We start from the raw sequence: 12,292 nt of genomic DNA, 5'->3' as shown, positions 1-12,292 counted from the left end.
TTGGGACTAAACACTGCGGACCTTTCTGAAGACGCGCCTTCTAGAAAATAAAATGAAATAAACCAATAAATAAAAATAGAGCATGCTAACCACTTGTGGCAGTCTCCTCCATTCTCTCTGAGTCCAGTGTTTCTGCAACAATGATCCTTCTCCTGGCCCCTGTCATCTTAAAACCAGCGATGGTACCTACAGAAGTCAGGACCTCAGGGCCCACAGCTCCACTGCAGGACCCGCAGGGACAGATGGTCCCTCACCAGTGCTGAGCATGGGACAGGAGGCCCTGTGAAGAGAACAAGTTCCTGTTGCTCTCAGAAGCACGAAGGTTGTCACAAGGACCCCCTTCTCAGGTTGAACTCAGAACCCCCAAATCATGGCTTCGAAGCTACAATCTAGGACCACAAAGCTCCACCGTCTTTCCTAAAGGCTATGAGCAGCAACGCAAACTGGGCCAAAACTGAAGATGTAGCCCTATCCGGTTTGGCTCAGCGGATAGAGTGTCGGCCTGCGGACTGAAGGGTCCCAGGTTCGGTTCTGGTCAAGGGCATGTGCCTTGGTTGCGGGCACATCCCGTGGGGAGTGTGCAGGAGGCAGCTGATTGGTGTTTCTCTCTCATCGATGTTTCTAACTCTCTATCCCTCTCCCTTCCTCTCTGTAAAAAATCAATAAAATATATTTTTAAAAAAACACACTGAAGACGTATATTCTGCCATCACACTATACCCTGAGGCACACAAGGTTTGGGATCCCAATCAATGCTGTTCACACCGTCATGCTAGCAATCCCAGTTAATTTCAAAGCACCCGAAACAGTGACTAGAACCCCAAGATGAACAGTGGCTTGAACAATAAGACCTTTATTTTCATACAAACAAGAGCAGTGATAGGCACAGTTCCCGGGTTGGTGAGTTGGGAGGTTGGAAAATGCCTTCACAGGAGTCATGTGAGATCAACAATCCCTGAAAAATGTAGTCCATCTTTTAAAATGCCCAGCTGAGTCCTCTAGGTCAAAACTGGGAAAGGCCCATGACCTAACTCAACAGAGAGGAAAAAATAAGGGGAAGAGAAAGTGCTCACCAAACTCATGAATTGCCCCCCAACTGGGGGCTGACATCCCTGAATGTTCTAGAATAGATAAATGTTGCACACTGTACACTTCCACCAGGAGGTAGAGTTGAAATAGGTTCTGCTCCAGAATTGCCAGTGACATAAGTCTGGCTATGACCCTGGGCACGTTAAAAAGTGCAATGCAGCCGTAACTGGTACGGGTCAGTGGTTAGAGCGTCGGCCTGCAGACTGAAGGGTCCCAGGTTCAATTCCAGTCAAGGGCATGTACCTTGGTTGCGGGCACATCCCCAGTAGGGGGTGCGCAGGACGCAGTTGATCGATGTTTCTCTCTCATCCGATGTTTCTAACTCTCTATCCCTCTCCCTTCCTCTGTCAAAAATCAATAAAAATATATATATTTTTAAAAAGTGCAATGCGCCCTAGCTGGTTTGGCTTCGTGGATAGAGCATCGGCCTGTAGACTGAGAGGTCCTGGGTTCGATTCCGGTCAAGGGCACATGCCAGATTGACGGCTGAATTCCCCTTAGGGGTTTGTAGGAGGCAGCGGATCTACGATACTCTCTCATCACTCATGTTTCTATCTCTTCTCTCTGCCTTTCCCTTCCTCTCTGAAATCAACAGTAATATATATTTTTTTAAGAAAAGTGCAATGCAGTTGCTGCATACATGGAATTTATATAGATGTCCAGATGCATGAGGCTCAACACAGGAGATGGCAGCTTCATGTAGGGCCTACTCCAGTGCTGGTGCGCTGAACAAATAGTACGTATCTGCCCAATGAAGGCAGTTCTCCCATTTCAAATCTGTGGTATCCAATAAGGTGTTCTTCAACTGAAGGCCTTGTCACACTCACTGCACTTATAAGGTCTGCCCCCTACTGTGAATTTTCTGGATGTAAAGAGGCTAGACTTTGGTAATGATTTCCTACATTTACCACAATCATTAGCCCTTCATCCAATAGGACATGGTGTTCTAAGACTGGGAGTTAAGGGTAAATAATTCCCACATCCTGCCCTAGCCGGTTTGGCTCAGTGGAGAGAGCATCAGCCTGCAGACTTAAGGCTCTCGGGTTCGATTTCATTCAAGGGTACATGCCCGGGTTGCAGTCTCAATCCCCAGTAGGGAGCATGCACGAGGCAGCCAATCAATGATTCTCTGTCATCATTGAGGTTTCTCTCTCTCTCCCTCCCTCCCTCTCCCTCCCTCTCCGTAATCAAAAATATATTTAAAAAAAAAATAACAGTTTCCCACATTCTAATACTCACAAGCCCGTTATCCAGTGTGAACTCTTCGGTGTTTAATGAGGCTTGAGCTATGGCTAAAAGATTTTCCACATTGGCTACACTCATAAGGCCTTTCTCCCGTGTGAATTCTCCTGTGTTTGATGAGACTAGAATTTTGAGTAAAGGACTTTCCACACTCACTACACTCATAAGGCCTTGAACCAGTGTGAACTCTTTGGTGTTTTAAGAGACTGGAGCTGTAAGTAAAGAATTTCCCACATTCACTGCACTCATAAGGCCTTTCTCCAGTGTGAACTCTGCGATGCTGAAGAAGTGCAGAGCTTTGGCTGAAAGATTTCTCGCATTCGCTGCACTTATATGGCCTTTCCCCACTATGGACTCTGCGGTGTTCAATGAGGCTGGACTTTTGAGTAAAGGATTTTCCACATTCACTGCAGGCATAGGGCCTGGACCCAGAGTGAACCCTCTGGTGTTTTATGAGACTGGAGTGGTAGGTAAAGAACTTCCCACATTCACTGCACTCATAAGGCCTCTCCCCTGTGTGAACACTCCGGTGTTGAAGGAGTGCAGAGCTTTCGCTAAAGGACTTTCCACATTCACTGCACTCATAAGGCCTTTCTCCAGTGTGGATTCTTCGATGTTTAATGAGGTTGGACTTGTTGCTAAATAATTTCCCACACAACTCACACTTGTGAGGCCGCGCTCCGGTGTGAACTCTCCGGTGTTGAATGAGGCTAGAGCTTTGCCTAAAGGACTTCCCGCATTCCCCGCACTCATAAGGCTTTTCCCCAGTGTGAACTCTCCAATGGTCATTCAGACTATAGCTTTTGCTGTAAGATTTTCCACATTCACTGCACTGGTAGCCTCTTTCTTTAGAGAGGACTCTCTGGTGCTGAACAAGCTTGCGTTTGCAATGAAAATCTTTAGTGTATTCTGGGTCAGACAGAGTTCTTTCCTTATGAGAGGCTGTTCCGCACTCAGTTCCCCTGTTTGACTTCTCCCTGGTGTGTGCGGCCTGATGCTGGAGGAATCTTGAGCTGGCCAGGAAGTCCCTTACAACCGCCTCACAGGAATCGGGCTGCCCGGACACACAGAACCTGCAGTCCTTTCCAAAGGAGGCTCTGTCCACGCGGCCTCGGAAGCACATCTCTCCCGTGTGCTGCTTCTGATGCTCAAGTTCCCCGCTAACATCCAGCTGTTCCTCACAGGCCCCCGTCTTGTACGGTGTCTGCCCGTGGTGCCCAGTGCAGTGCAAAATGTCTCTCACGTCCACACCACACAGCTCACAAGGATGGGCCTCCGGGGGAGACACACCTGCCTTGCAGGTCCTGACCTGGGACACTCCCTGTAAAGAACTGCTGAGCTCAGACGGGGCCTCCTCGTTCTGGGCTCCATGCCAACAACCTGGAAACGAAAAGTGCTGGTTAAGTGCATGTTGATTCTGGTGGGAAGGGCCAGTCCACACACGTGTGTCCGACAAACCCAGGAACAAGTCCTTGGCCTTGTGTGCAGGGCCAGGGAATTGGTTCAGGCTGAGGATGGGCTGCTCTGCAGTACTGGGCTATGAAGAGCACAGACTGGGGGAGGCCTCACGTGGTGAAGGACACAACCATGCCGTGTACACAGAGAGCACACACAGGCCCACAATTCACTTCAACAACGACTTCCCAAGAGAACTTCGCTACTGGTGACACCCGAAAGCTGTGCAGACGGGTGTGTTAAGGTGCAAGAAAATACAACTGTAACAGGGCAGCTGGCATTCAGGGACTTTTAGAAATATGCACACACCTCAGGACACAACGCATAGAGGCCCAACGAGTCAGAGATGGAGTAGAGAGGAAACCAGGCGAGACACACAGTGCAGAGATGTGAGGCTGGAGGTGAGAGTAGAAGCGACAAGTGATAGAGCTGAGAAATCGGCAAAGAATCCAGAAAGGGGAAGGACAGACAGAAGTGAAGTGTGGCCCCAGGCATGGGAGCAAAACAGTAATCCAGCCCTAACCGGTTTGGCTCAGTGGATAGAGCCTCGGCCCGCGGACTGAAGGGTCCCAGGTTCGATTCCGGTCAAGGGCATGTACCTTGGTTGCGGGCACATCCCCAGTGGGGGGGGGGGGGGGGGGGGGGTGCAGGAGGCAGCTGATCGGTGTTTCTCTCTCATTGATGTTTCTAACTCTCTATCCCTCTCCCTTCCTCTCTGTAAAAAAAACCAATAAAATGTATTTAAATACAACAACAACAAAAAACCAGTAATCCAATAGAATAGGCGTCTGGTATGAGTTGAACACAGCACTGGCATCACACCCTCCTCCAGGTGCCACTCCTAACATTTTGCTGAGCCTGGATTCATGTACATCCTGTGAACCACCTCTTTCTAACCCAACCCAGTTCCCTCAGAGAGCACAGGCATGGCTCCATATACAGCAGGGGTCCTCAAACTACGGCCCGCGGGCCACATGCACATACAAATATTGTATTTGTTCCCATTGTGTTTTTTTACTTCAAAATAAGATATGTGCAGTGTGCATAGGAATTTGTTCATAGTTTTTTTTTAAAACTATAGTCCGGCCCTCCAACGGTCTGAGGGACAGTGAACTGGCCCCCTGTTTAAAAAGTTTGACGACCCCTGATATACAGGAACTAAGGGAAGGACAGAACCATGAGTAACCAGCACTAGCCCAGAACAACTCAGCACATCACAGCCAACACAAAAGAAAACCAAGTACTACAGAGAACTTGGAAAGGGTCTTGCAAGAACAGCCCACAGTCCATGGGAGGAGGAACCATGTCAGTCATGGGGAGCCCTGGCCCAGGCAGGCCTGAGGCAATGTCAGCTGGAAGGAGGCAGCAGAACCTCAGTACACACGGGCCTGGGATCTGAACTGAAGCAAAGTAATCTCTATTTTGTAAAACTGCTGTTTGAAATTCTCTGCTATTTTTACACGGTCCCTTGTTCTCAGTCAACTCCGCTATTTTTATTATTATTTTTTTAATTCATTTTTAAAAATATATTTCATTGTTTTTTTACAAAGAGGAAGGGAGAGGGAGAGAGATAGAGGGTTTGAAACATCGATGAGAGAGAAACATCGATCAGTTGCCTCCTGCACACCCCCTACTGGGGATATGCCCCCAACCAAAGTACATGCCCTTGACCGGAATCGAATCTGGGACCCTTCAGTCTGCAGGCTGACTCTCTATCCACTGAGGCACACCTGTCAGGGCAACTCTGCTATATGTAGATGGTCCCTTGTTCTGGGAATTAATTCTGCTTTTAACTTTTGTAAACACACGCTTCATGCTTGCTTGAATAATAGGGAGATAAGCTTCCCTAACCGGTGTGGCTCGGTGGATAGAGCGTTGGCCTTTGGACTGAAGGGTCCCAGGTTCAATTCCCGTCAAGGGCATGTACCTTGGTTGCGGGCACATCCCTGGTAGGGGGTGTGCAGGAGGCAGCTGATCGATGTTTCTAACTCTCTATCCCTCTCCCTTCCTCTCTGTAAAAAATCAGTAAAATATATTTTTTTAAAAAATAGGGAGATAAGCTAAGCTGTCTCACCTTGCAGGTTAGTCATCTAAGGGAAGGGGCTGATACTCCCACGCTCTCTCTCACACCAGGTGTCTTAGTTATCTGTGCTCAAGGCTACTGTACAGTGTTGTACTCAACGTCACAGGCTTCCTGGGGGATATCTGCTAAGCACACTTAGGGCTCTTTTGAAAACTTGCAAAAGAGACCAGAAGTCCCATATTTAGGAGAACAAAGACATGAGAAAAACATAAAGGGAACACTTCCTCCTTATCGCAGGGCTCAGGCTTTGGAAGCAACATCCCTCTGAGCCCGCTAGCGTAATAAAAGACCCCAAAATAAGGTGTGGGGGATGCGGGAAGAGACTGGACAAAAATCGTGCACCAATGGATGAGGGGGAGGGGGGGAGTGGGGGGGGAGGTGAGGGCGGAGGGCAGGGGGAACTGGGTGGAGGGGAGCTATTGGGGGGAAAAAGAGGAGCAACTGTAATAATCTGAACAATAAAGATTTAATTTTTTTTAAAAAAAGCCCAAATTAATATGCCTTACAGGCGTCTTATATTTAGCTTGCTGATGTACGATATAACAGAACAAAGTCATTGGGTCAAAAGTCAAGGTGAAGCAAGTCAGGTCTATCGAGTGGGTTCATTGGAAGACTTCTGAGCCTGATTCCTTCCCTGCAAGTCTGGGGCTCTTCAAGGAAAGTCAGGGCCATGCACAGGCCTCAACCCAACGAAGCACAGCACCCATCCAGGGACCTAAGCAGAGCACCCATCCAGGGACCTAAGCAGAGCACCCATCCGGGGTGTAAGCACAGCACCCATCCAGGGACCTAAGCACAGCACCCATCCAGGGGTGTAAGCACAGCACCCACCCAGGGGACTAAGCACAGCACCCACCCAGGGGTGTAAGCACAGCACCCACCCAGGGTGTAAGCACAGCACCCATCCAGGGTGTAAGCACAGCACCCACCCAGGGGTGTAAGCACAGCACCCATCCAGGGGTGTAAGCACAGCACCCACCCAGGGGTGTAAGCACAGCACCCACCCAGGGGACTAAGCACAGCACCCACCCAGGGGACTAAGCACAGCACCCACCCAGGGGTGTAAGCACAGCACCCACCCAGGGTGTAAGCACAGCACCCATCCAGGGTGTAAGCACAGCACCCATCCAGGGACCTAAGCACAGCACCCACCCAGGGACGTAAGCACAGCACCCACCCAGGGTGTAAGCACAGCACCCACCCAGGGTGTAAGCACAGCACCCACCCGGGGTGTAAGCACAGCACCCACCCGGGGTGTAAGCACAGCACCCATCCAGGGGTGTAAGCACAGCACCCATCCAGGGGTGTAAGCACAGCACCCACCCAGGGTGTAAGCACAGCACCCACCCGGGGGTGTAAGCACAGCACCCATCCGGGGGGTGTAAGCACAGCACCCATCCGGGGGTGTAAGCACAGCACCCATCCGGGGGTGTAAGCACAGCACCCACCCAGGGTGTAAGCACAGCACCCACCCGGGGGGTGTGAGCTCAGCACCCACCCGGGGGGTGTGAGCTCAGCACCCACCCGGGGGGTGTGAGCTCAGCACCCACCCAGGGTGTGAGCTCAGCACCCACCCAGGGTGTGAGCACAGCACCCACCCAGGGGGTAAGCACAGCACCCACCCAGGGTGTAAGCACAGCACCCACCCAGGGGTCTAAGCACAGCACCCACCCAGGGTCTCAGCACAGCACCCACCCAGGGTGTAAGCACAGCACCCACCCAGGGGTCTAAGCACAGCACCCATCCAGGGGTCTAAGCACAGCACCCATCCAGGGTCTCAGCACAGCACCCACCCAGGGTCTCAGCACAGCACCCACCCGGGGGGTGTAAGCACAGCACCCATCCAGGGTGTAAGCACAGCACCCACCCAGGGTGTAAGCACAGCACCCACCCAGGGTGTAAGCACAGCACCCACCCGGGGGGTGTGAGCACAGCACCCACCCGGGGGGTGTGAGCTCAGCACCCATCCGGGGGGTGTGAGCTCAGCACCCACCCGGGGGGTGTGAGCTCAGCACCCACCCGGGGGGTGTGAGCTCAGCACCCACCCAGGGGTGTGAGCACAGCACCCATCCAGGGGTGTAAGCACAGCACCCACCCAGGGGTGTAAGCACAGCACCCACCCAGGGGTGTAAGCACAGCACCCACCCAGGGGTGTAAGCACAGCACCCACCCAGGGGACTAAGCACAGCACCCACCCAGGGGTGTAAGCACAGCACCCATCCAGGGTGTAAGCACAGCACCCACCCAGGGTGTAAGCACAGCACCCACCCAGGGACCTAAGCACAGCACCCACCCAGGGTGTAAGCACAGCACCCACCCAGGGTGTAAGCACAGCACCCATCCAGGGTGTAAGCACAGCACCCATCCAGGGTGTAAGCACAGCACCCACCCAGGGGTGTAAGCACAGCACCCACCCAGGGTGTAAGCACAGCACCCATCCAGGGGTGTCAGCACAGCACCCACCCAGGGTGTAAGCACAGCACCCACCCAGGGTGTAAGCACAGCACCCATCCAGGGACCTAAGCACAGCACCCACCCAGGGTGTAAGGACAGCACCCATCCAGGGTGTAAGCACAGCACCCATCCAGGGGTGTAAGCACAGCACCCACCCAGGGTGTAAGCACAGCACCCATCCGGGGGGTGTAAGCACAGCACCCATCCGGGGGGTGTAAGCACAGCACCCACCCAGGGGTGTGAGCTCAGCACCCACCCAGGGGTGTAAGCACAGCACCCACCCAGGGTGTAAGCACAGCACCCACCCAGAGGTGTAAGCACAGCACCCACCCAGGGTGTAAGCACAGCACCCATCCGGGGGGTGTGAGCTCAGCACCCATCCGGGGGGTGTGAGCTCAGCACCCATCCGGGGGGTGTGAGCTCAGCACCCACCCAGGGTTGTGAGCTCAGCACCCACCCAGGGGTGTAAGCACAGCACCCACCCAGGGTGTAAGCACAGCACCCACCCAGGGTGTAAGCACAGCACCCACCCAGGGGTCTCAGCACAGCACCCACCCAGGGTCTCAGCACAGCACCCACCCAGGGTGTAAGCACAGCACCCACCCAGGGGTCTAAGCACAGCACCCATCCAGGGGTCTAAGCACAGCACCCATCCAGGGGTGTAAGCACAGCACCCATCCAGGGTCTCAGCACAGCACCCATCCAGGGTGTAAGCACAGCACCCACCCAGGGTGTAAGCACAGCACCCACCCAGGGTGTAAGCACAGCACCCACCCAGGGGTCTCAGCACAGCACCCACCCAGGGTCTCAGCACAGCACCCACCCAGGGTGTAAGCACAGCACCCACCCAGGGGTCTAAGCACAGCACCCATCCAGGGGTCTAAGCACAGCACCCATCCAGGGGTGTAAGCACAGCACCCACCCAGGGTGTAAGCACAGCACCCACCCAGGGTGTAAGCACAGCACCCACCCGGGGGGTGTGAGCTCAGCACCCACCCAGGGGTGTGAGCACAGCACCCACCCAGGGTGTAAGCACAGCACCCACCCAGGGGTGTAAGCACAGCACCCACCCAGGGTGTAAGCACAGCACCCACCCAGGGTGTAAGCACAGCACCCATCCAGGGTCTCAGCACAGCACCCACCCAGGGTGTAAGCACAGCACCCACCCAGGGGTCTAAGCACAGCACCCATCCAGGGGTCTAAGCACAGCACCCATCCAGGGGTGTAAGCACAGCACCCATCCAGGGTCTCAGCACAGCACCCATCCAGGGTCTCAGCACAGCACCCATCCAGGGTCTCAGCACAGCACCCATCCAGGGTGTAAGCACAGCACCCATCCAGGGACCTAAGCACAGCACCCATCCAGGGACCTAAGCACAGCACCCATCCAGGGTGTAAGCACAGCACCCACCCAGGGTGTAAGCACAGCACCCACCCAGGGGTGTAAGCACAGCACCCATCCAGGGACCTGGGGAAGAAACCTGGGCCTTGGTCCTGGTGTGAGGACAGACTGGCTCCGGGGAAAGGGAAAGGCAGACACCCCTCCCCGGGGCACAGGGGGAGTGTGAAATCCTTACCCAGGGAGGCCATCAGGGCCAAGGTCTCCAGCATCACGTCGTGGTACAGGCGCCTCTGAGCCTCATCAAGGAGCTCCCACTCCTCCGAGGAGAAGAACACGGCCACGTCCTCAAAGGTCACCCTGCCCTGGCAGGACGGGGGCAGCTGCAACCAGGAAAAACTCCTCTATTGAGAACCCACTATCCCCCCCGACCCCCCCACAGCCCCCCACAGCCCCCTACAGCCCCCCACAAGCACCCTGCGCCGTCCTCCTCCCAATCGCCCAGCTCAAAAGACCATCCACGTCCTGGAGCCATTGTGGCCTCAGGGGCTCCGGGAGGACAGGGGCCGCCTGTGCTCTTTGTCCCCAGCAAGAGACCGAAGCTCCGTAAACACTCAGCTCAGCTCCGCCCGAGGCGCGCACAGGGCCCGCGACCAGCTCCCGGCACAGCCTCCCCCGCGGGTGTTTATGGGCTGAAGGCAGAGCCGGCGCCTGCATGCGGCCCTGGCGTGGGAGGAGGGTCCTGTGCCTGGGGTTCCTCCAGGCTCCCGGGGACCCCAGTTTGGGGACCTGCTCTCCGAGTCCGAAAGAAGACGCTCCGGAGACGGTGAGGGTGGGGGTCGGGGACAGTGAGGGTCGGGGTCACCCCCCCCTCCTTCCCTGTGGTCGCACCAGCACTTCCGCAGCCGCGGGACCGGGGAGGGGGCCGGCCCCGGAGACACAGGGCCTCCCCGGACGCGGTGTGCCCAGATGGCCCGGACGCGCGCCGCCTGACCCCGCCGCAGTCGGGGCAGCTGGTCTTCCGGGCGCCCCTCCCCTATCCTCCCCGCCACACCGGGGTTCCCCCCGAGCGCCTCGCGGTCCTGGCGCGGGGCCGAGGCTGCAGGAGGACGGGCGCCCGCCCCCGGGCTGCGGGGCTGGGTCGGGAGGCGGGGAGGCCGGGGACGCGCTCACCTCAGCCGGGCGCCTGGGCGCGGCCGCCGCCATCAGGCTCAGCGGGCGGGGGCGGGGGCGGGGGCGGAGGGCGGTTCCCTCCCGCCCTGAAGCGGGTCCCTCGCCGGGTCGCCGAGCCTCACACCCGCGTCTGTGCGGCGCAGAGAACGACTCCCGCCCCTTTGGGACCCGGCACCTCGGAACCTCTGACAGACAAAACCCACAGCAACTGACAGGGGAGTCGCACGAAGCACCGCCCTCTCGTAGTACGTCACACACGGTAGCGTCCTCCTAAGTTCTTATTGGTTCGCGGTGCTGCCGATCCACTCGAGGCATTCTGGGAAATGTAGTTCCTTCCCACAGCTGCAGGCAAAGCAGGGGAAAAGGGCTCACTGTGCAAAAGGACTCAGGGTCAGTGGCTAGGGGCGCGGGAAGTGGACTATCCAGGTGGGCTTTGCCTCCTCTTTATTTTTTTATTACAGAAAGGTTTTTGTTTTTTTAAAAATATATTTTATTGATTTTTTACAGAGAGGAAGGGAGAGGGATAGAATCAGAAACATTGGATGAGAAACATTGATCCGCTGCCTCCTGCACACCCCCTACTGGGGATGTGCCCAAAACCAAGGTACATGCCCTTGACTGGAATCGAACCTGGGACCCTTGAGTCCGCAGGCATACGCTCTATCCACTGAGCCAAACCGGTTAGGGCTGCCTCCGCTTTAAAGGGATCGCCGTCATTTTCTTGGAAGTGCTCTCTGCAGCTGATCACCCAAGGTTTGTTGACACGTTATTTCAGGCTTTGAAGGTGAGCATGCTCCCAGGGGGTATTTCCGATTCTCACAAAGGCTACAGACCCAAATAAAAAATATGGCGTAGAATCATTCAGACACAAATATGTCCACTGGTAGCCACAGCCAGTACACAGGGTCTTATTGCAAGTCAAATGCATGCACTCCCTCCCCATCATCACGCCAGCTTCTCAGTCTATGCAAGTGTGGTCAGGACAACAGAGAACACACTCCAGATTTGCTCCTCATGATCTCAAACATTATTTCTCCTATTGCATATCCTGCCCCATTATGGTCACCTCCGACCAGATTTTTTAAAATTCTGTGGAAGTTTACCATCACTGTCTCCTTGTAAATTGCTGTATCTGTCCTTTTCCTCTGGAGAACTATGCTTGTGGTCAGTATACTAAAGTACCTTCTAAATACTCTTTAATCATAAACTAGAGGCCCGGTGCATGAAATTCGTGCATGGGGCGGGGGTCCCCTCGGCCCAGCCTGCACCCTCTCCAATCTGGGACCCCTCGGGGGATGTCCGACTGCCAGTTTAGGCCCAATCCTGGGTCTAAACCAGCAGTCAAAACATCTCACAATCTGGGACCACTGGCTCCTAACTGCTCACCTGCCTGCCTGATCACCCCTAACTGCCCCCCCTGCTGGCCTGGTCACCCCTAACTGCCCCCTCTCCCCCCA

General features: G+C 54.9%; 1 protein-coding gene across 1 annotated transcript; it reads right to left on the bottom strand.

The window, feature by feature from the left end:
- Positions 1 to 828: 828 nt before the first annotated feature.
- LOC138999754 (zinc finger protein 154-like) lies at positions 829 to 11,030 on the bottom strand. The gene is made up of 3 exons (XM_070401975.1): positions 10,836 to 11,030; positions 9,901 to 10,045; positions 829 to 3,711 (listed from the first exon to the last, which is right to left on the bottom strand). Exons 1-3 carry the CDS (start codon positions 10,866 to 10,868, stop codon positions 2,336 to 2,338), a joined length of 1,554 nt encoding a protein of 517 aa, XP_070258076.1. The 5' UTR covers positions 10,869 to 11,030; the 3' UTR covers positions 829 to 2,335.
- Between the last annotated feature and the right edge of the window lie 1,262 nt (positions 11,031 to 12,292).

The sequence above is a fragment of the Myotis yumanensis genome, unplaced genomic scaffold, assembly GCF_028538775.1.
Source record: "Myotis yumanensis isolate MYYU_CA2020_CCGP unplaced genomic scaffold, mMyoYum1.0.hap1 SCAF_23, whole genome shotgun sequence".
Lineage (NCBI taxonomy): Eukaryota > Metazoa > Chordata > Mammalia > Chiroptera > Vespertilionidae > Myotis > Myotis yumanensis.
The sequence above is the reverse complement of the archived record's forward strand: the minus strand, read 5'-3'. Positions and strand labels throughout refer to the sequence as shown.